We start from the raw sequence: 22773 nt of genomic DNA on the forward strand, positions 1-22773 counted from the left end.
TATAAGCACTAAATAGTCCATGGTAGCTAATTAGTCTATTCTTGGTAACTTGAAAAAAAAATCAAACTTCAGGAAAAAAACTTAGAAAAAAAAGTCTCTTTTGTTTACTAGAATCTAGCAAGTCATAACACTAATAAGAATCATATATTCATTTTCTCTCTCCAAGTAGGATGAAAATAGCATAAATGTCCACTAGGACATCATTAGCGTTGAATCAAATAGCAAACTCAAACCTGAAATCATAAGTCACATAGCATACATCTACTTCAAACCAAAGATGCACGTGAATTGTCTTGCAAACACATAAAGTGGGATCCTGCTCAGTCAGGGGTAAAGCTTGAGGATGTCTCAACACCAAGACCTGGAAACCTAAAGCCAGCAGGGAACAGGAAAGCTAGAAGGAGGTTTCTTCAAAACCACCTACACAGGGGCTGTCTTCCTGCTCCGGGATGGCCGGTGGAAACAGGCTTCCTGCCCAAGCCCGAGGAGCACGTGATGGCCACGGAAAACTGTGAAGCCAGCCAAATTCCCACCCACAGCAGCATCTGTCCTCAGAGGCCTGACAATCCACAGAAACCAACAGGCCCAACGAGATGGCAGAAGAAACCCCTTGTAAAGGGGAACCTTCAGCTGCTTTGCAGAGATGCAGCCAGGCAGTCAAAGAGAAATGTGAGTATCAAAAAGTAAGAGCTGAAAGGAGGCATTTCATCAGGGAAGGAGACAGGAGGAAAAAATGGGAGTCCATTAACTACAAATGGGAAAATGAGCATAAGATGTTAAGAAACAAATGCAAAGAAAAAATTAATATGACAAATGAAACTTATTTCAGGAGAGATAGAAAAGAAAAACCAAATAATTGAGCAGTAGGAAGCAAAAAATTGAGCCTTATCTGCCCATAATCATTAGTGCATGCTATTATGATGTGCTGTTTTCTAGAGAGGGATAATCCCTCAATATATATTTAAACAAATCTACCCATCTTGAAGGCAAATCTTTCTAAAATCTGTTGCACACTGCTTTGATTTCTTCAGCATGATTATTCTTAAAACCATGTGAAAGAAAACACTAGCTGCGAAGTGGTGGTGCAAACTTTTAATGCCAGACTCAGGAGGCAGAGGCAGGGAGTCTCTGAGTGCCAGGCCAGTATGCTCTACAGAATGAGTTCCAGGTAAGCTAGTGCTACACAGAGAGACCATGCCTTGAAAAACCAGCAAGCAACAATGAGAAAAGAAAGGGACAGAGGGAGGGAGGGAGGGAGGAAGGGAGGGAGAAAGGAAGGAATACTGGAGTTCACTCACTAGAACCCAGTTAGAAAATAAAAATTGCAGGAAGAATCTAATATTTGTGGGAAAGTGTCAGTGCTAGAATTTTGTGCTTTTTAAAAAATCCTTCTCAGACAATTTGGCCTCATAGCTCACTGCAGGGAGCAAGTGTGTAATAGAACACTCGCCTGGGCATCTGCGCTCAATCTTTGTTATTTCAGGCACCTGTGCATGCATCCCACACTTGCTTATTGAGAGTCTAACGTCCTAACATTGAGCATGGTCTTCTTCCATCTGGACTGTCTTAATCAAATGTCATATACTAAGTGGCAAATATAATAGGAATTTGAGCCTGGAAAGATACAGTGGTTAGGAGCACTGACTCTCTTCCAGAAGAACTAGATTTAGTTCCCAGCACCCACATGGTGGCTCACAACCATCTATGACTCCATTTACAGTTGCCTTTCTAAGCTTTGTGGCCCAACATGCCCACGGTTGACAGTCAGACGTTCAGGCAAAACCCATCCATATAAAACCAAAATGGGAAGAAAACCATCATCAAATTCAATGCCTGGTGAAATCCTGTGTTTTAACTCATGAACAGCCATTTTTCTGTCTCTCGATATAGCAGAAAGAGCAAAGGAATTCTCTGTTGTCTTCTCTAACAAGGAGAGTTTTGATCTCTCTGCCCCTAAAGACCATCATATTATAGATTACATTTCAACATAGGAATTTGGGGTGTTTGCATGCAAATATTCAGTCTAAAGTAAGCTCCTAATATGAGCTCTGACAGACAAAGATGAAGAAAACACAGTTATCAAAAAATTTCCATTCAGTAAGAAGGGAGGCATAAGTACATAATTAGAATACAAGGAGGTAAGTCTAACAGAAGGAACAGGGAAAAGGGCTTCTAACCTAGCCTGGACTTCTTAAAGCAATGATATACAGGGGGCACTTCTAAACTGAGGTGTTTGTTAGTTAAGTGAAGCTGGAGAAGTCATCATGGTCAGGGAATTAGGAGCTGATAGCGGAAGGTAAGGAAAAGATAGCCACACTTCAAGGTTTATCCTATTATCAGTGAAAAATTGTGGGCATACAAGGTTACCACTGTCAGATTTGCAAGATAACTTTCTGGTAAGTGGAATGTGATGGTGGTCATGGTGGTGGTGGTCATGGTGATGGTGGTCATGGTGATGGTGGTCATGGTGGTGGTGGTCATGGTGATGGTGGTCATGGTGGTGGTGGTCATGGTGGTGGTGGTGGTGGTGGTGGTGGTGGTCATAGTGGTGGTGGTGGTCATAGTGGTGGTGGTGGTCATCGTGGTGATAGTGGTGGTCATGGTTAGCAGTGGTGGCTTTTTTAGTTTGCTTTTAAGATAGGGTCTCACTATGGATCCCTAGCTTGCCTGAATTTGAAATTCATACCATATTCTCCAAAGTGCTAGGTTTATAAGTGTGCATGACCACACTCATCTTGGAGATTTAGGACTTGGAAGGAAAAGACCCAACAATGCCAGAAGTCTCATGACATCTCCAGCCCTGTTTTTATTTGTCTCAAAAAGCCAGATAAGCTGGGTGGTGGTGGCACACCTTTAGTCCCAGCACTCAGGAGGCAGAGGCAGGTGGATCTCTGTGAGTTCAAGACCAGCCTGGACTACAAGAGCTAGTTCCAAAGCTACACAGAGAAACCCTGTCTGGAAAAACAAAAACAAAAAAGTCAGATAAGTAAATAAAAGACAGCTAGACAGATACATAGATAGGTAGATAGATAGGCAGATAGACAGGAAAGGAAAGGACGGGTGGTGAAGTGAAGGAAAATTATGTCAGGGACGGCACACCCCCTCTTATCTAACAAGTCACTTATCCTGTATAAGTGTCCTCCATGCAGTTTGGAGCCCAAATGGCCTCCAAGGGAACTTCTGGTTGCAAAAGCTATGAAGCATTAATGTACTGGTTATTGTATTATTCTGTGATGGCCTCAAAGTCTTTCAAAGTTTGTCCCTAAACTAAGTGGCTCCTGGACTTCATTTCAGGTGCTAGCATAAAGTACCTTTAAGTTTCCACTCTGTGCTAACTTGAGAAACAAAATCGCAGCTGCTGACAAGACAATATCCTACCGAAAGTAATTCCTCCCTCTCCTAGAGTTGCCATTTCAGCTGTGTGCTGTAGGTGAGAGTAATTGCCCTGCTTTTGAACTGCATAGCACTCCATTTGCAAGTCCCTATGAGACTCACGCTGGGCTTTACCCTTCGGTGCCCACATGCTTTATAAAGCTCCACCAGAGTTTAGAAACTGAGAACAAGAAAGGTTCTCTAACAGTCTCCATATCCCCTCACACAGTTCACCCCGTGTGGTGCCTGGCATATATGGTCCAAATAGCACCTGGCACCTCTGCACTCCCTGACTACTGCAGCTGTGGTTTATGAATAAGCAGACTTCCTCTGAGGACCTAAGAAGCACTTATTTCTAAGTGGATGAATTAATTAATACTCAGGAGGTTCTAGAGTCATTTAGAAGGTCCTTTCGTGCTTCCTTGGCCTTCACTGTGTTCTGGGTTATCAAGATTCAGAGATATGGAAGAGCAAGACAAGAAGGAAAAGCCGAAGAAGCCTCATCTAATTTGATAAAAGAGGCAGCCACACAAGAAAATAAACAAAGCTGCCTTCTGTTTTCTTTCATGTGTTTGCTTGTCTTTATTTATGTGTCAGTCAAATGCACCTCTTCCCAGAGGATTGTAAAACTCTGTAGGTAATCCTATAGGAATAATGTTTGTATTGGTTTCTAGATTCATTTTTGTTTGATTTTATGTGCTTGAGTATTTTGCCTGAGTGCTTGAATATTTTGCCTGAGTATGTGTGTGCACCATGTGTGCTGTGTCTAGAGCCCATGGAGTTAGAGATGTTTGACAGGCAGTCATCGTGTAGATGCTGGGATCATAACCCAAGTCCTCTTCAAGAGCAACAACTGCTCTTAATCACAGAGCCCTCTCCAGCTCCTTATAGTAATAATGTTGAGAGATATATCTACTCTTCAATTATATTGTTTTCCCTGATAATGAAATCACACTAACAAGTGAGTTAAAGCTAAAAAGTATATTGTAGAGAATAAATTGTGCCATCTGTCACCTCCTGAATGATTTTTGACCTTGCTTAGCTGTGAGTTTTTGAGGACTCATATGTCGTCCACACATCTCAATCCCATCCATGAGGGCTCTGCTCTTATCTCTTATAAGCCTCATCTTGTGATAGTGTTATATTGCCCACCAAGTTTCAACGTGTCAGTTGTAGGGAACACCTAAGACCATAGCAACACTGGACCACCACTCATATTTCTCATGCCATCCAGTCTTTCTTCCCCAGTAAGTTCTCACAGCCTCTTACACAGCCTACTAGGTAGCTGCTGCCAATAATCAATACGCAATATGGAACCCATTTGCCTCCCTGGATCTGGGCTTACATCCACGGGAACCGTATCGGCACATGCCATTTACAGCCTACTTTCTTGTCCAGTTAAAATACAAATTTCATAAATCCATTTTCAGTGTTTCAGATTCCTTTATAACCTAACCACAAATGTAATACCTATGTGAGAAAACTCAAGTTCAATCCCATTTGCAAAACAGATATAACTTAAGATTACCCTTTTGCAGTTAAAAACAACAACAACAAACCAAGCCTCACCTCATCTTATCAGTTCCACTGTTAAAATGTTAATGCTGGCTAGTATTGTTTGGGAATAAACTTAGATAGCAATAATGTTCTGTGCTTTGTAAATAGAAATCCAGAGAGTCAGAAATTCAGACACAGTCAAGACTTAAATTTTCTAACTCCTTATACTGTACCATTTCCCCTCTTTCGGATCTTTCTAAATGTTCCCTGGGAAAGGTAGCACTCTTCTTAGAAGTCTATAGTTTTCTTCATGTATACACTGAGAGCAGCAGATTGGCTCAGGAAACTCATACCCAGGAAAGCAAACACAGAAAAACATCAACTAGGACCATGTGAGTTTAGCTCTATCGCTATTCATTGTACTATTCCTGAAACTTTTCCTGGAGCTATGTTTGTTTTATTTTTCTTTAAATACAGGGGTAAAAGAGCATGAGACCTACTATTGGCTGAACAATAATTACAGTAGTAAAATTATGGTGTCTTATAATAGGATGAGTTATATATATCTAGATACTTTAGAAGATTTTTTTTTGTGGTGGGAGAGGATAGAGAAAGCAACTTTGGGTGGTTTAGTTACTACTAAAAGGAACATGTACCATGAGAAAACTGCTTCTGTTCTTTGACTTTTATGAATTAACTTCTCCAATAAGAGCAGTTTCATACTAATTACAACAAATGTGTTAAACAGTAGCCAAGACACTCAGGATAGATCTTGAAGTAAAGCCATACAGAAGTTAAGAAAGTATAGACGCAGGAAGATGCCTTTTGAAATATCCACTTCTACCGGCTCTTTTTTTTTTCTGATGATGAAAGCCAGAAGAGGGCATCATAAATGAACTGCCCAAACTTCCAAAGCCTGATCATAAAAGCACTATTCTTTCTCCTGTATCCCAGAGTCCTTCTGACTCTTAGTACTTGATGAAAGCCAACAGCTGACTTACAACGTCCACTAGTCAGCTGTAGGTTCTGTTATGTTAACTCAGTCTTGGATGCTGTGAGGTGGTTTTCTTTTAGTCCTACACATGTCATCACACATCAATCCTCTGGACAAGATGTTGATTTTTCTTTCCCGTTATACAAACCAAAGTCCCAGAGTTGAATTTCATTGGTCCTGACTGGCCTAAGTTGGATGATGTACCAACCTTCAAATCAATCACAGTAGCCACTGAAGGTGAGAGGGGTGAAATACATTTGAATGTTTAGTCAATGTCATATTCTTCTATGCTGGGCCAGGAGTAGATTCACCGACATTGAAATCGCAGACAGCACTGGCAAAATGTAGATTTTGTTTTGTTTTGTCTTGGTTTCTTTGTTTTTGTGTTTGTTTCTAGACAGGGTTTCTGTGAGTCGCCCTGGCTGTCCTGGAACTGACTTTGTAGACCAGGTTGGCCTTGAACTCAGGGATCCACCTGCCTCTGCTCCCCTAGTGCTGACATTAAGGGCATGTGTCAGCACTGCCCAACTAGATAGAATAATTTTTAACAGTTGGAGTATTCTTAATAAAAGAAGGAGGTGCATCCTGTTTCCTGGTAATGACAAATATGTGTTGTCTTAAAAGAAAACAAAAGGAGGTACAGATAGCAACAGCAAAATACATACCTGTCTATAAATAACAACTGAAAGAATAAAGATTAAGAGAAGATAAAAACTACTTTTAGCTGGGTGTTGGTGGTGCGTGCCTTTAATCCCAGCACTCAGGGGGCAGAGGCAAGAAGATCTCTGTGAGTTCGAGCTAGTTCCAGGACAGCCTCCAAAGCAATACAGAGAAACCGTGTCTCAAAAAACCAAAAAAATAAATAAATAAAAATTAAAATAAAAAACTACTTTTAAAAGAAATTCAAAAGGGGGTCAGCAAGATGCCTCAGCAATCCTGATAACCTGAGTTCAATCCTTGGAACCTGTATGAAAAAAAGAACCAACTTCACCAAGTGTCCTTAGACCTGCACACACATGCTGTGGAATGCATGTTCACACACACATGAAAAAATTAATAGCCAAGCATTTTTAAGTTTTCAAACTGTTGTCTTGAGGGAGGAAAGATTTATTTGTTCTCTTGTACTTGAGGGATTGACTTGGGTCAATAGGCCAAGGGGGTAAGGATACAAATTAAAGTTAGTAGATGGAGGATGCTGGCAAGATGGCTCAGCAGGTAAAGGAGCTTGCTGTCAAGCCCAAAGACCTGAGCTTAATCCCAAGGACCTACAAGGTGGAAGGAGACTGGCAACTCCTTCAGGTTGTCCTCTGACCTATGGCTGCATTTAGGAACCTCCCTCCATAAACAAGCAGACAAATAAATGTGGGTTGAAAAGAATTTAAAGTTAATAGGTGGGAACAACTTGCTAGCAGTTGAGTTACCAAGTGACTGAGCGGATGGTATCAGGAAGTAGTAACTTTGCCACAGCTGACAGCTGTCCCACTTTGCTTTCTGTTGCTGTGATAAAACGCTGGCTGAAACCCAAATGGGGAAGGAGAGGATTTATGACATCTTACAGTTCCCATCACTGAGGGAATTCAGGGCAAGAGTTCGAGGCAGGAACCTGGAGGCAGGAACTGAAGCAGAGACATGGAGGAAGCTGTTTACTGGCTTGCTCCCGGTGACTGGCTCAGCTTGCTTTCTTTTTTTTTTTTTTTTCTTTTTTTTGTCCTTGGGAAGCCTTTATTTACTATTCAAAAACCTGAGAGCCTTTTGCTGCTATCAGGCAGATAGTTACAGAGAAATTGATTCTTCTCACAGGATTTTGCAATGGCCCCAATAAACTATCAAGTGCTCTGGTCTGCCTTCCCGGGCTTCGTAGCTGCTCTGCAATGGTCAGCATCATTCTCTGTGTAGCAATTAGTGGTAATAAGTAGGAGTCGCACAATTGATGGTGTAATATGCCCAGACAGTGTGGAAGCAGCAGTTATGAAATTCAGCTTGCTTTCTTATACTGGCCAAGACTACCTGCGCAGCGGTGGCACTGCTGATATGGGCTAGGCCTGCTCACTTCAATTACTAAGTAAAAAAATAGCCACAGGCCAATCTGATGGTGGTGGTTTTTCTATTGCAGTTCCCTCTTCCCAGGTGATTCTAGTTTATTCCAAGGTGACAAAAACTAACCATCACAGAAGCCTTCAGATAAGGTGAGGGTGATCAGCTGTCAGGAGTGTCAAAGAAGGACTTCACCATTGAGTGGATGTGCTCAAAACTGCCTCTTAAGTTCCTTTTCAGCTCTGATTCTAAATTATTGAGACTAGCATGAATAAAAGATCCAAGCCCATCCATGAACTAAATTATTCAACAAACAGTAATAGAACTTTAGGCTATGAAGTTGAGTCAACTAGACTTTGGGTGGTAACAATCCTGCTTTACAAGGAAAATATATAGAGATCTTGGATAATAAATGTATTTTAAATCAAAACATTACAATTAATTTTATAAATAGCATCATCCATAGTCACATTCTCTGAAGAAGAAAAAGAACACATTTTAAAATTCTATTTAAATCTTGATTGTCCACAGAATTTCGCATCTGAAAATTTTTAATACCTAAACTAAACAAAGCTAGATCCTTTCCTGCTGTTTTCTGCCTGGCTCCTGGGACACAAGATAACAGAGTTGCTCTGCTACTCTCAGTCTGAAGTGACTTTTCTCGTTCATTTGTTTTTGGTCTCTCTTTGTTGTTTTTGAGAAATGTTTTCAATATGTATGGTAGCCAAGACTGGTCCCAAACTCACTGTATAGCCCAAGTTGGCCTTGAACCCTCCATCGTCCTGCCTCCATAGCCTAAGTGCTAGGATTATAGGCATATCCCCCCAAGCCCAACAGTCTTCCACTTCCCTTATATTTTTAAATTGCTCACCATAAAACATCATCTTAGACTATAGTTCTACTTGGACACTTTTATTCAAATGACTTTAAAGCATTTAAAAACGTTTTTATGTTTGACAAGCAACAATTACTTGCATTCATGAGGCAATGTGACATTTTGACATATGGTATCATGGAGTTATTATGTCAAGCCAGTCAACATATCCAGAACCATTTTTTATGACTGGAGCCTTTTAAATGTCTGTGTTCACCAACTTTGAAGTATATAAGTGAGTGTTATTAACTGTGGTCATTACACTGTACAAGAGGAAAGCTTACTCCTCCTATCTAATGGCAACTTTGTTCCCCTATGAATAACTTCCCTTTGTCCAGGACATACCCTTTTGAACTAACTCCTCTCTGAGCTTAGTGAGCAACAGGCTACAAATAAAGATAAGTGTGTACTGTCCTAAGAATGTCATTGGTCTGCACAACTAACACCTTGAAAGCACTATCTATATTTTCAAGACAGCAGACAGATGTTGCATGGTAGTTTGTAATTGGTTCCTTTTCCTTTTCCTCCTGTCTCTGTGTCTCTCTACCAGTGAGTTTGACAGCTTTCTCCTGCTTGCTTCTGACCACCCCCACCCACCACGACTACAACATTCCTAGTGCATGGAAAGAAATCAACAGGGGTGGGGGGAGAGAAGCAGCATACCAAAGAAAAGAAAGAGAACAGAGGATGTGAATTAATCTCAAGAGGAAAGACAAATTTTCTCCTCAGACAACTGACTCTCTGGGAGAGCAAATCTGAGTTCCTGATCCACTGTTCTAGATTGTTTCTGCTGCTGTGAAAAACAGCATGGCCAAGAGCAACTTGTAGAGGAAAGAGTTTATTTGGCCTACAAGACACAGTCCATCACTGATGGAAATCAGGGCAGGGATTCAAGGCAGAAACTAAAGCAGAGACTTAAGGAATGCCACTCTCTCGCTTTCTTAGCCTCCCTTGCTGCTATGTTTCTTACACAGTCCAGATCCATCTGCCTTGGAATAGCACCACACAGTGGACTAGATCCCCCTTCATCACTTAGAAATTAAGAAAATGCCATATAAACTTGTCACACCCCACAGGCCAATCTGATGTGAGCAATTCAATCACAATTCTCTCTTCTCAGGAATGTGTAGATTGTGTCAAGTTGACAGTAGCTAACTCTGACATCCACTTGCCTTTATCTGCAGGAACCCAAAACAATGTGAGAATTTGCCAATATGTCCCTCTTTCTTTAAATTCATATATTTCCATGAAAAACTAGGGGGTTTCAAACTTTTACATACAATTTCAAACAGTTCAAAACTGACCCCTCATTCTAAAGGTTCTGGCAAAGAAGAAATAAGCAGAATCAAATTATTTGAGGAGTAAAGAGAAAATACTGAAAAACTGTAAGAAAATAACACCATTGTGTGCCAATAATCAAACAGAAGAATGAAGGCTGGGGTAACTGGATCATGACTAGTTGCTCATTCTTCCCCATGGGAAGATGAGCAAATGAAATGAATGAAGGCATATTAAAAATAAAGGATAAGAGGGGTGGCAGTGTGATATTAAACCCATTCTTAGAGGAACAGCATAGGTCATAGAGGCACTGCTTACACAAACACACAGTGCCACTTAAGTCCTGGGGAAGCAGGTAAATATACTAATAAAACTGCAATCTGACATGTTGTAGTTGCCTAGGTAATAACAACCTTATATTTCCCACGGGCAAGTGGCTGATAGCTTTCTTTAGATGTTACTCATATGGCTGAGAGAGTAAAAATAGCTCACTCTTCCCATAAAATGCACTTGAAAGTGTATGGTCTAAGATATAATCTGAATAATGTCTTGTGTAGATACTATTATTGCATTTGTAGAAAGTTTTAATTCTCCGGGTCTCTAGGAAAAACAGGTTCCCGGGAACAAAAGCATATCATTTTCAAAGACAAAAACAAACAAACAAAAAACTGAATATATACCATAGTAAAAGACTACTGACATAGGACTGTGCTCATGCCTTGGTAAAAGACTTTGTTTTAATTTTTATTTTACTTTGGCCAAGAGATGCATACTAGAATGAAGTGTTTAAAATGGAAGTTTCCTGAGAGCAAGGCTATATTCTGAGCTCAGTGCCTCCTGATAAGAACCTAATGAAACGCTAAACGACAACCCTTCACCTCTAAAGGGTCAAGGAGTCTGAGTCAGGCATGTTGGCATATACCTGCATTTTCAGCCCTTTGGGGGAGAGAGGCAGGAGAGATTTGAGATGAAGGCCAGCTCCTGTTTTTACAAACAAGACCTTGTTTTGAAAAAAGAGGAGGAGGAGGAGGAGAAGAGGAGGAAGAATTAGCATTAATAGAAAACCAGACAGTGTGTTCAAAAGGACTCATCCCCTGAACAAGCTAAGGTCTGCGTGTTTTCACGAACCCATCTGTATGCATTCTGCGCTCACATATCCAAGCAGTTTCTATTCATTCTGTACCTAACTGACTGGGGCCTAGTTGCTGGACTCCCGCACTAATGGATGCATGACAAGCACAGACACAATGTCTTCAGTTCACAGGGTGGCCAGTAAAGGCCCAAGTTCTCTGTGTCACCAAATATAACCCTAGGCTTGTTTTTCCAACAAGGTTTAATTGTCAAATAAAATGCTGTGTCTTTAGAATGAACAATAGCCAAAACAACATTTCAGAAATGAATTGCAATGGTGCTGTTAGACAAAACGAATGAGACTCACCACAGATGCTTGAGTTCTCGAGGTAACATTTTTTTCTTCATTTTCATTAATTATACAGGATAGTGGGATTTTTATGCATGCATATGATATATTTCAATCATATTCATACACACACACACACACACACACACACACACACACACACTACTCTCTCCTATCCTCCCACCAGACCAGGCATCTTCCTCTTTCCAAACAGGGTGACATTAACTTGCGCTTATGTACATATAACATTAATTACTGTCTTCTAAGATTTTAAAGCCCTGTAAGACAGACATTAAAACAGATTCATTTTCTTTCTCATTCGTGACGTCTAAAGCATATTTTTTAGTCTTCAGGGAGAGTGTATGTTTGGGAGAAACTATTAAAGAGGATTTGTGAGAGACTGTGAAAGAGAGAAACTAGGTTACACTATAAACTGTGACAAATGGACTGCGTTAAGACACTATGTTTATGGGAGATGATGGGTGCACAAGAGAGATAATGTGAGCTAGGTGTGAGGGAAAGAATAAGAGAATACTCCGTCTCCTGATCACCCCAAACAAAACACCTAAGGTAAGCCTGTGAATTCCTGATCACCCCAAACAAAACACCTAAAGTAAGCCTGTGAATTCCTGATCACCCCAAACAAAACACCTAAAGTAAGCCTTTGACTTTCTGATCACCCCAAACAAAACACCTAAAGTAAGCCTGTGAATTCCTGCCTGTTTAATTTCTTGGCTAGGCCTGAAGACATTTTAAAAGAGGGTTCCAAAGTGACTTACTCATCTCCAGACCTATGCATTAAATATGGAAATAATTTCCATTGACAGTCTGGTATGCTATCTACACCATAACCTTTTCCTCAATGCACGGATAAAAGGCAAGCACAAAATTCATGTCCCTTGTGTTTACCCTTATATGGATGCACTAACAAGAAAAAGAAAAACAAACTGGACTGCTTCCCTTGTCACAGGGAGCTTTTAAATCATTTCTAGACACATACACAATGGCAGATAGATCACTAAATGATCCCAGGGTCCCAACAAGCAACACACACTGGAAAGCAGAAAGAAACAGGCAGTCACTCGAAGATGTACTTAGGGAAAGGAGGCAAAAAGAGACAAGAAAGTGACAGAGATCCTGCATTCCTTACAAGGGACAAGCAGCCATCAGCGTCCCCAGACACACCGCATTGCCTGCTGCAGAGTGTATGGCGGTACGTGTGCGTATTTCTGGTTCTGTCTTTCACACTCACAAAACCCTATATGTGCTGACATCTTCACACACACAGCTCCACACACACAGCTCCCCTCTCACATGGAGCTTCTCACTCTTTGTTGCCCTCTCCTTTATACCCACATTCTCACAGGGACTTCCAACACCTGTGATCCCATACTATCTTGCCACAGTAGACTGGTATAAGGTCTTCCACAGTCTGTTGTGTGGAGATAGGAGTCTCTCACAGGCACACAATTATACACGGGCTTTCACAATGCTCGATCAGACACAATCTCCTGCATCTAAGGGCCTCTTCATATTATCTCCTTCATGCAGTCTGTTTCAGTGTTACAGTGTTTCCCACACACACTTTCTCACAATACATGTCCTCTTTTCTGACATTCTCAGCCCCACGTACACATACACACAACAGTATAAACAGCTCAGTCTGTGGTTGTAATTGTTTGTCAGTTATTCACAGACAAGCAATTACAACAGGGGCTCTCATATACGTTAATAGCCCGTCAGACACAAGCTCCTTCTTGCACCTATGGCCTCTTTCATATATATATATGAAAGGCGGTCGGTAACAGTCTGTTGTGGTGTTTCTTACACACGACTTCCTCACCTGACTCTCTCATCTCTTTCTGTGTCTCTGTGTCTGTCACACACACACACACCACATCACACAGAATATGTCTGTTGTGTACAGACAGTTACAGACACAATTACACAGAAGCTCGCATATGCATTAGTAGCCTGTCAGACACACACAATCTCCCTTAAGCACCTATGACTACTTTCATAGTCTGTTTCATGCAGTTGCAGAGATAATGCTACACCACCCCTTGGTTCCGCCCCCTCCCTGACTCCGCCCCCAGAGCCCTGCCCGCCCTCCCAAGAGTCCCGCCTCCATTGGACAGCAGCCCGCCTAGGCTCCGCCCCTCTCATCATGGCCCCGCCCCCGGAGGGCTCCGCCCCCCCGAGCTTGGGGCGGGGCGAGAGGCTGTCAGGAGGGGCCAGTGGCTCCTGCACTCCTGGCGCCCAGGCCGGTGGGCGCGCTCCTGGGGTTCACGTCTGTGCTGGGCTCTCGAGCGGAGTCCCGGTGTGGCCAGCGGCGGCCGTGCGGACGGTCGGTGTCGGCGGCGGGATGTGCTCTGCCGGGGAGCTGCTGCGGGGCGGCGCCGGCGGCGGGGAGTGCGACGAGGACGGGGCGGCGCCGGCAGAGCAGGCAGAGGAGCGGGAGCCCCGGGCGAGCCCGCGGCGCAGGCGGCGGCAGGACGGGGGCGAGCAGGTGAGCGCGGGCCGCGGGTAGGCGGCTGGGCACGCGGCGAGCGGTTGACGGGCGGGGCTGGCTCGGTGGACATGCCCTCCGGTGCCTCACCTGAAAACACCCGGCAACTTGTGCTAGCTACGTGGGCCCTCCGCTCGCTGGGACTCGGAGCACCGCACGCGCCCTGGACGGTGTGGGCGGCCGGCCGGCACAGCGGGTGGGGAAGCCTGTGTCGGAGTGACACTGGGACTCTCCCGGAGCAAGTTTCACAGCACCGGCGACCAGAGCTCAACTTCATTTTAGAAGTGAAAAAAGAAAATTGCTTTCCGTGAGCACCAAAGCGAAGGAGGCTTTACTAAGAGACCAGACATAACAGAGAGAGAAACTGGGTACTTTTTAAGTTCTCTGAATTTGATCTCAGTTTGAATGTAAAAATTGAATTCTACGTGGGACGATTTTTTTTTTTACATTCAGTTACAGTAGTTAGCTACTCAGAAATGCTCCCGAGAAGCAGACCTTTAGAAATCACATAAGCAAGCCTATACTACTGGAATAATCCATTAAAACCTCCCCATTTTTCCTTTTCTCTCACATTTTAAAAACTCTAATATCACTAAATAAATAAGTACATTAATAAAATAAAAACATTTTAATACATTGCTTAAGAAACAAATATAATGCTGTGTGGCTTTGGTCTTGTTCACCATGTGGAGAGTAGTTGTTCATCTGTGTGACAGTATAGGAGCTAGTGGCAGAAGCAAAGAAGTGGCAGCTAATCTTTCTGGTGGCATTCGTGTTGAACTGTACCATGCTTGACAAAGTAGATAAGGTCTTGATTTCCTATTACCTTAGTTGCTCAAGACAGCCACTAAAAGTCCTTTCCCAAAAGTAAATGTATGAATGGTTGTAATGGTTTAAGTGAAATACTTCCCTTAAGTGTCTCTGGATTTTACCATACAACGCCATAGCCAGTATCACGAACTCTACTCTTACTGAAATTGTTAAAAGAACTAAGAAAAAGGATGAAACGAAAAGCTAAAATTGCATTCTAGAAAAGAGATACCCTATCACATACCTGCTTTCTTCATTTTGTCATGAAATTTCATTTTTCTGTACTCCTTAGACGTGTTATTTGTGTCATTTATTTTTACTACGTTATTTTGCTTGTGTACTCTAAGCTCTCACAATCATGAAGTAAACACCTGAACTCTTACCTATTGGTACCTGGGAACCTCTTATCAGGAAGTCAGAATTGGTACAGCCTAATGCACTGACACAGAAAGCAAACTTTTGTGATCCATCATATTTTAGCAACAGTGTCTTGCTTTCTTTACAACCTGCAAATGAAATTATAAAATCTATGCAATGTCACATAGAGCTGTTTTTAGACATACAGTGTCTGGAAGAGAATTACAGTTGCCAACTACAAAACATATTCTAAGGAGCCATTTTAATTTTTCATTATGGAGATATTCTCATGTTCACTTTTTTTTGGGGGGGTTGGTTTTAAGGGTTCCATGACTTCAAATTATAAATGGGATAATTCAGGGAAATTGCCTCCTATGTTACTTTAAGTTTACACTGAAATTTTCCATAAAATCAGTGATAGAATCCAAAATGGAAGCCACACTGGTGAGCTTGAAATGAGACAGAGGCCATTTTCCTGCTGTCTTTCTGTTGAGGGTGTTCAGTTGCTCTGCAGTTGAGAGTCTTGGCCTCTTAGATGTTGAGAGGGAACTGAAGGCCAGAGCCCTGGAAGGCCTTCTTAGTCTTGGGTGGGGCCTTGGTGTGTCCTAGAATCACCTCACGTGTGCGTCTCAGCTCTTTGCCAGTTCCTAATCATGTGTGTTGTATCTCGCTCTGTTTCTGTTTCCTTTTCTGATAAGAAGCCGGCCCCTCCCCTGGGTTCCTTCCCAGCCTGCAGTCTCCACATTCGTCTCTCCCATCATCTAAAGTTTGCCCTTAGTTCATACTCCATCTGAAGGAAAGCTAAGTGGTATTCTGGCCTGAATCCTTGCAGGCAGGGTGATTGACAAAAGAGGTCCAGTTAAAATCAAGTACCCTTAAGAAGGCAGCCTTGAGAAAAAAAATAACTGGCTGATTAGAAGTACAAGTCAAGCCTGGCAGGGAGATAAGCAAGGACAAGGAGTAATGTGTGCTGTTCTCCGGGCAACCGAAGAGACTTAGGCATAGCTATATCACATTTGTTAATTGTGTTCTTGAGAGATGATCTAAGCACACTGATTGCAGTGACCAAGTGGTGGTTTTATGGACCGCAACCCCCAACCCCCCAACCCCCTACCCTCCCACCCCCAGTGCTAGATAGCTGGAAGGCTGAAGCTCTCTGGGTTTTCTTCTGCATCTGTAATGTCAGTGGCATTGGCTTCATTACAACACAGGTTGTAATTCACAATAGCCTAAGACGGCTGTATTTACAGAAGCTATTTTAAGGTCTTTGTTATTATAAAAGTAGTGTGTACTTCAGAAACTTAAAAGTGCATGTGAAGAAAACAAATGCTTGTAAGGAATTAGTCCAATACCTTGAAGTCAAGCACTTGGTGTTACGGTAGCTCTGTGTTTTAGCTTACGAATCCATGTAGACATCATGTGCTTTAATGAAGTTTTCTATCTGATTGAATATACTTAGAAGTCGGCATTATTTCCCATGTCAGAAAAGTCTCGTGAAAGAATTATTTTTAGTAGTCTATTCTCCTAACAGTGCACACGTAAGTGACTTCAGACTTTCTGTCATTAAATAATGCTGTATAAAAAATATCCATCACTAATCATAACACTTCTGTATTAAAATAGATTCCTAGAAGTGGAAAAAGTAGGTCAGTGAGTCAAACCCTTGGAAGTGGCTTAAAACAGCCCAAAGAATGAATTCAACAAGTGTCCCACCTTTTCGTTGTTTTGTGTGGCTTGGCTTGTTTGCTCTCTGTCTTTTGAGACGGCTTCGCTGTGCAGTGCTGGCTGGCTGGAACTCGCTATGTGAAACAGACTGGGCTGGAACTTACAGAGATCCCCCTGCTTCCTTTAAAATAGTGATGCTTCATTTCTGGTTTTCACCTTTTGCCATGCCTAGAATTTTACAAAGAATAATACTGGCTTAGAAATGTAAGTAAATAAGAGGGACTTCCATGACAGTATTTACCAAAGTTTTCCACAGATGATCTGGAAAAATATCGTGTGTGTCCTTTTTCATCTTGTCATTAGAAGTAGGATTCACTACAGGTTCTGGACCCAGAGTACAGAGGATTGTACTTACAACTGAAGCTTTAGGTGAGGAAATGACCCCTCCTCTGTGGGCTTCAGTTTCTTCATTTGTATAGTGAGAATGAGAGTAATGTCAGCCTCGTAGGAGGGTTGGGAGGATCACACGAGTTAATGATGTATGAAAAGTACTCTTAGAGCGGTTCCTAGTATGTTAGCTAGCACACAAGTGTTAGCTGGGAAACCTAATTGTCAAATCAATCAGAACTGTAAAGAAATATGACACGAGTAGTTTATAAGAACTTACACATCTACAGTCAACAGGGAGCCTGGGCTGGCTGAAGGTGCCCTGGAGAGGCAGCCTAGCATTCGGGCGTTAAGTAAATGCTAACAAAGATTTTGATGCAGCTAATCTAAAGTAAGGTCTCACACTTGGCCTGTCTTAACAGGTTCTCAGGCGGTATCAGCACCATAACTGGAGCACACTTTGGCAATTTTTAAACAGAACTGTGCTGTTGCTGAGTTCTCAAGTGAAGGTAGTTTTGCCTTAGGATCCATGTGACAATGTGTTGACATTTTCGGCTGTTGATGCGTGGAGTAGTATCAACAGGGATCCAATAGAAGTGGCCCGGACACTGCCAAACAGCTTGTGTTGTAGAAAACAGTCCCCTTGGGATGATTAGCTATGATTGACAGCATCACTGGATTAAGAAAAGAGAGTAAAGCAGGTGCTGTAGTGCACACCTGTAATCCTGGCCCGGGCTGCACAGGGAGTTCAAGGTCAGCTTAGACTGTATGAGAGTAAGACTGTCTAGACAAAGAGCAGTGCCTAGAAAATTAGTAAAACACACCTCTGGGTAGTATGCATGGTCACAGAAGGTTAGAGACAGTTAGATCATAAAGCTCTCATCTAATGAGTGGCTTACTCCTACAATGGATTCATACTATGATAACATTGGGAGGTGAGGAAAACCCCTTCCTGTATGCCTCCCTTTCTGCTTCTGGCTGCCTGATGAGAACTGTTCTCTCCATGCCCTCTATGCCCTAAGTCCGAATCCATGAGCCAAAATGAATCCTCACTCCTTTAAGGTATCTAGGTGAGGCACTTTGCTCAGAGTGATGGAAAGGAACCAATATACTGCAAAAGTTATTATCTGGCTTAGAGTGTCATCCATGCCAAACCCTACTCAAAAATTCGAGGTGAGGGGCACAGTGCTATGAGTTGTAGAAAGTAATTACCTTGCTAGTCTCTGTCCCAAAAAGTGAAGTGAAAATAGCATATATGTCTTGTCTTGAAGTCTGTATGTGCAACAGATAATCCCAGTTGGCCACTTACCTGTATCTCTTCCAGCACGTCTAACTAACTTGCTTTTTCTCTCCTCCACATTCTTTGCTGTATTTTTCCTGCTGGGTTCATTCTCCCGTGGCAATTCTGTTCCTTTCCATTCACCTCTCTCTTTGCCACCTCTTCTTCCTCTTCTTTGTTGACATTAGTCTGAAACTGAAGGTTTTATAGTGTGATCGTTCCAAGTTTGAGCCTGGCTCAAGTTAGTAACCTGAGCCCGGTGACGAGTTTTGTCTCTTGTAACAGGTATGGTGTCGTCCACCTCTTCAGCGAGATATTCTTTATACAAAATGTCCAACACATAGCAGGCCTTCCATGGGTGTTAGCTCCTTATTTCTACTTCATGTTTCCTCTTTGCCACCTTTCCCTCTGGTTCCATTGTCACCCCTCTCAACTAATCACATCATACATAGAACTGCACTTTAGTAAATGTTGCTCTCTGCTTTATGGAATTGTAGATGTTGAATTAGTATTGCAATTTTCTAATCTAAAACATTGAATAAATTGTTTTATAATTCTCTAAGAAAAATACTGATCAACTTAAATTTGTTTTTTTATAACGATCTTAAGGTGGCTTTTCCCCCTTTGTATGTCACTAGTCTTTGAAAGGAGAAAAAAATAACCCCAGTATCATTTTCTCACTTTCCTACTTAAGAGAAATGATAAAGCAAGATTAAAGGGACAACTAAAGACACCATGACTACCAAGTGGCCCCAGGGAGCATAAACTGAAACCTTACCTTTGCTCCTTTACACCTTAGTCCACTGTCTTCCATTTCTATTCTCTGTGGGCTCACAGTCTTATCTTCAATAGCAACCATTTATCTGCAAAAACATATTACTTATGGTGAGTGTGTTTGTGTGTGCACACGCACGCTACTGTGCCTGCCTGTGTACAGGAATTGATAAGACATTTGAAAAGTAGCTTAATTTGAGCAGATAAACTCGATTTTCAATAAACTTGGTACAAAATATATTTTCTACTCTGCAATTTAATTTTTTCTTGTGTCTAAAGGGCTTTTCTTTTTCCATTTAATATCATTGGCATCTGTGTTTAATCTTGGCCTAGGAAGAGGAAATGACCTGTCTTGTTTGTGCCTATTTTCCTTCAGCAACAACTGCAGCTTATTCTGAGCAAAGGGAAAGCATCATGCAAGTGTTTTGAACTTTGGGAAAATGAGGAACAAAATCATTAGTCTCTACTATTAAAGCATAATTTTTTGTTTTGTTTTTGTTTTTTCGAGACTGTTTCTCTGTATTGCTTTGGAGGCTCTCCTGGAGCTCACTCTGTAGACCAGGCTGGCCTGAAACTATCATAGAGATTCGCCTGCCTCTGCCTCCTGAGTCCTGGGATTAAAAGTGTGCACCACCAATGCCTGTCCTGAAACATAATCTTAATTAAAGTTTTTTTTTGTATTTCCTTTAATATATTTCTCTAATACCAGTTTTAGGGAATAGTTTTCATTCTTCCAATTAGTAAAAATTATTTTAATCCCTTTGTTTATATTTTTATCTGCATATGTGTAGAGTGTCTACAGAGGTAGAAGATTTAAATCTGAGGTCTTACATATTGCAGATTTCCTCAGTCTTATTCAGAATTTCTCATTCCATAGTTTTCAGGGTAATTTTTCATATACCAGAAAATAATTTTACATTACTACAAATTGAGAATTGAGAAGGAAAATAACATTGTAGAAAAAGTATTTGACTTAGGCTAATTCCTTTGTGGTAACTTCTAGCTTACTGTATCCACTACTGTCTATCATTAGTTCACAATGACTTCTAGTTTACTGTATCCACTACTATTATTAGTTCAGACAATGACTTCTAGCTTACTGTATACACTACTATTATTAGTTCAGACAATGACTTTGTTTATCATTAGTTCACACAAAGTCTTTTTTCAGTAATTTGTTTTTTATCAAATAACCATCCACTTCTACTACAACTGTGTTACTATCTTTGATAGCTATCAGTAAAACTGAGCATAATTTTTAATATCATGTTACTTCATGTTGGCAACTATGAATTATTTTAAAGTCATTGACTATAGTTAGCTAAAATTAAAAATAAAATTCTAGTATTTTTCAGTTTGTAATAATTTAAAAGACTACTTAAGATGTAGCTAATCGTCTTAGTGATTTTTATCTATTCCTCAAAAAGTCCATTTACCTTTATTGGCTCTATCTAGTTTAGAGGGAGATAAGTATAAAAGAATACTATAACTTTGCATATGGTGATAAATGACAAACAAACCATAAATTCATTGGTAAGTTGTATAACGTGAAATGCTACGATTAGGTAAAACTTATAAAGTTAGTAATTATAAATATGTATCATCTTTACATTTGTAAGCAACGAAAACTGTAGCATGTGATGTCCAGTAAACATGAAACCTATGCAGTCCTATTAGAAATAAAAGAACTTACAAGTCAGGTAGGGAGGTAGGAGAGGATCTCGGAGAAGTTGGGATGGAAAAGAATATGATCAAAATATATTATTTGAAATTCCCTAAGAATAAATAAAAACATATAAAGAAATAAAAACTAAACACTTAAAAGTGACTTCTCACCTAAAGTTATTAAAGATTAAAAATGATGAGTGGTGTGGGTGTGAGTTTATAGAAATAAAGTCCAAAGTAGAAATTTCTCAGAGGCACAAGCGAGTTCAGTCTTGCGGTGGGAGATCTTCTTCACACCCCATGAGCAGTCCCTTGCTATTGTGCAGACTGTAAGATGCACTGGTGCATCTCAGGTGGATACAGAAAATCACCATGTACAAAATAGGCTGTGTCTGCCAACTAAAAACCTCAAGTCCTCCAAAATCCAAATCTGACGAGATGCCACAAGTACTAAATTTTACACCTGACCCAACAACTTAAGTACACAGGAAAAAAGAAGTATTCATTTACCCTTAGCCAGGGTTGATAAAGTGTATTATAAGTCGCAGATACATTTTATGTTTAGTGATGTGTCCTATACCCTTTTTTATTGCGTTGTTCAGTTATGTTACAGTGCATTTAGCAATGTAATGAAAATGATGTGACAATTGTGATCATTCTGGATGTTTCTGCAATCCCATAGAGTCTAAGTCTTCAGGCACTCAGTAGTGATTACTGCTTTCAAACACAGTTGTTCTAACAACATGACCACATACTATGAGTGGGCCCTTCCTATCCACCCACATCATGTCGAATATTAAAAAATGATTATAATGGTTGTGTTACAGAAAGTTTCTGCATGCTGTTTGTTGTTTGTTTTTGGATTTGCTTGCTTATGTTCCCTTGATGGCTTTTCATCTATTCAACCAAAAATTCAGAGTGGAGTCACCGACCGCTTTCCAGGCCCTGTTCTACGCTGGTGTATTTCTCCTCTAGTTCATCTGGCACTCTCCATGGCATGAGGGGAGACCAAGCATAAAGGAACTAGTCAATCAGTGGATTATAGGTGCTGTGAAAAAATAAAAGTAGAGAAGATGGCTTGTGATAACGGCTGTGAATGGGATTGTTGTTTAGAACGGGTGACCACAGAAGGGTCCACTGGGGTAATGGTGGACCTTCTCAGAGACTGAGGCTCCCCAGTCAGGTTCTCACTTTTCCCCCAGCCATACTTATGCTTCTCTACATGTCGTTACTATGTTACTCATTTCTACTGTAGCAAGTTCAAATCCTTCTGGAAAGATCAAAGGATAAGTAAATTATAGACATGTTTTAATTATTACTATGATCATCATTATATATGCAGGAGTGTGCGTGTTCCACAGAGTAGGTCAGGCAACAACTCTAGTCAGTTCTGTCCTTACAGCTTTGTGTGGGTTCTAGATTGAGCTCCTAATGCCTGGCTTGTGTGGCAAGCACCTTTATCTTCTGAGTCATTTCCCTGTGTCTGTCTCTCTGTCTTTCTCTCTCCCTTCCTCCCTCCCTCCCTCTCTCCGTCTTTCTGTGTGTGTTGGTGTGTGTGTGTGTGTGTGTGTGAATGCATTTCTTGAGGGGCTGGGGAGATGGCTTAGTGGTTAAGAGGGTTTGCTTTGGTTCAGTCACACCCGTAGATCACATCAGTGGCTCATAACTACCTGTAACTTTAGTTCCAGGGATCTGAAACCTTTTTCTGACCTTGGTGGGCACCTGCAGACATGGGGTACACACACATTTAAGTGTAAATAAATGCATAGAATAAATCTATTTTAAATAATTCCTTGAGAATTATAATGCATTTATTAAAATTTTGTTTTGTTTTTAATGCCTGGTTATAACTTTGGTA

The 22773-nt window shown here is 41.2% G+C and overlaps 1 protein-coding gene and 1 long non-coding RNA gene across 2 annotated transcripts in view; both read left to right on the forward strand.

The window, feature by feature from the left end:
• The first annotated feature begins 566 nt into the window (after positions 1-566).
• LOC121142330 lies at positions 567-3931 on the forward strand. Its single transcript, XR_005879321.1, has 2 exons — positions 567-669; positions 3602-3931. It is a non-coding gene; the product is annotated as an uncharacterized LOC121142330 (long non-coding RNA).
• A 9757-nt stretch (positions 3932-13688) lies between these two features.
• Positions 13689-22773, forward strand: part of Fam241a (family with sequence similarity 241 member A) — a 28285-nt gene continuing 19200 nt past the window's right edge. Inside the window, exon 1 of the mRNA XM_040751805.1 lies at positions 13689-13978. Coding sequence (XP_040607739.1) covers positions 13835-13978 — 144 coding nt within the window. The 5' untranslated portion in view covers positions 13689-13834. The remainder of the gene's footprint in view (positions 13979-22773) is intronic.

Source organism: Mesocricetus auratus, unplaced genomic scaffold, assembly GCF_017639785.1.
Source record: "Mesocricetus auratus isolate SY011 unplaced genomic scaffold, BCM_Maur_2.0 Super-Scaffold_100009, whole genome shotgun sequence".
Taxonomy (NCBI): domain Eukaryota; kingdom Metazoa; phylum Chordata; class Mammalia; order Rodentia; family Cricetidae; genus Mesocricetus; species Mesocricetus auratus.